This window comes from Octopus bimaculoides, chromosome 2 (assembly GCF_001194135.2).
Source record: "Octopus bimaculoides isolate UCB-OBI-ISO-001 chromosome 2, ASM119413v2, whole genome shotgun sequence".
Taxonomy (NCBI): domain Eukaryota; kingdom Metazoa; phylum Mollusca; class Cephalopoda; order Octopoda; family Octopodidae; genus Octopus; species Octopus bimaculoides.
This window is the reverse complement of record NC_068982.1, coordinates 105510855-105512039: the sequence shown is the minus strand read 5'-3', so window position 1 is coordinate 105512039 and position 1185 is coordinate 105510855. Positions and strand designations below refer to the sequence as shown.

The 1185-nt window shown below is 38.0% G+C and overlaps 1 protein-coding gene across 3 annotated transcripts in view; it reads right to left on the bottom strand.

Annotated features, from left to right (window-relative positions):
* LOC106870387 (tetraspanin-33) overlaps positions 1 to 1185 on the bottom strand; it is a 163367-nt gene that overhangs the window by 24593 nt on the left and 137589 nt on the right. For all 3 annotated transcript variants that reach the window (XM_014916430.2, XM_014916431.2, XM_052978563.1), the window contains one exon: positions 449 to 637. In XM_014916430.2, the coding sequence (XP_014771916.1) occupies positions 449 to 637 (189 nt within the window). The remainder of the gene's footprint in view (positions 1 to 448; positions 638 to 1185) is intronic.

The following is a 1185-nucleotide window of genomic DNA, read 5'->3' as shown; positions in this document are numbered from 1 at the left end:
CAGGAGCCAGTCCATCGGTACTGGCAACGATCTCGCTCGAATGTCTTACTGGCAACAGCCACGCTCGAAATGGTGTATTTTACATGTCACCTGCACAGGAGCCAGTCCATCGGTACTGGCAACGATCTCGCTCGAATGTCTTACTGGCAACAGCCACGCTTGAAATGGTGTATTTTACATGTCACATGCACAGGAGCCAGTCCATCGGTACTGGCAACGATCTCGCTCAACTGTCTTTTCACGTGCCACCGGCACAAGTGCCAGGAAGGCGACGTTGGTAACGATCAACGGCCACGCTCGAAATGGTATATTTTACGTGTCACCTGCAAATGCTGTAAATTGCATTTAATAAAATATAAACTGAAATGAAGAGAAATGATTACAACAATCAATCAAAACCAGATTATAGACCTAACTTAAAGCAAAAGTATAATGTGAAATTACTTACCACTCTTAGTAAATACCTATTCCCTTTAATGGTTCCAATACATCCAAATACAGCCATAATACATGTTATTGATGCTACTATAAAAAGGACAATGGCAGGGTCCAAAATAAAATCTATAGCGTCAGTCACAACTTTTTTTGTTCCTAAGAGAATATAATAACTAATCACAATTGCTATAACTGCTACAACCTGAAAAAGAAAAGAAAATAAGCAATTTATATACTGTTTGTACAATTGAAAAATTTTAATGTAAAGTAGATATAAATAAGGAAGAACATTGTGTGTGTGTGATTTGTTTTGTGTGTGTGTGTGTGTGTGTGTGTGTGTGTGTGTCTGTCTGTCTGTCTGTCTGTCTGTCTGTCTGTATGTTTGTATTCATGTGCTGAAGGTCATAAATTTCACTAGGTATTCAGATAGTACTTGATTACTTCCTATACTGATAACCTGATGCTAATAACAGAATATCTCAAGGAGATGCAAAGCAGCTTCCATACATGGACAAACAGTCTAGAGGTGAAAAGGTTATGGTAGGGGATTAGATGGGTGGCAGATTTATTGGACGTTAGTGTTGCTGCAAATAGTTAGGCCATTTACATTACAGAACGTCACGCACCTCACAAACTTATGCATACATACACATATGTATGTGTGAGTCCGTATGTGCATGGGTGTGTGTGTGTGTGTATGTGGATATATATATATATACATATATATATATATACATATATATATATATA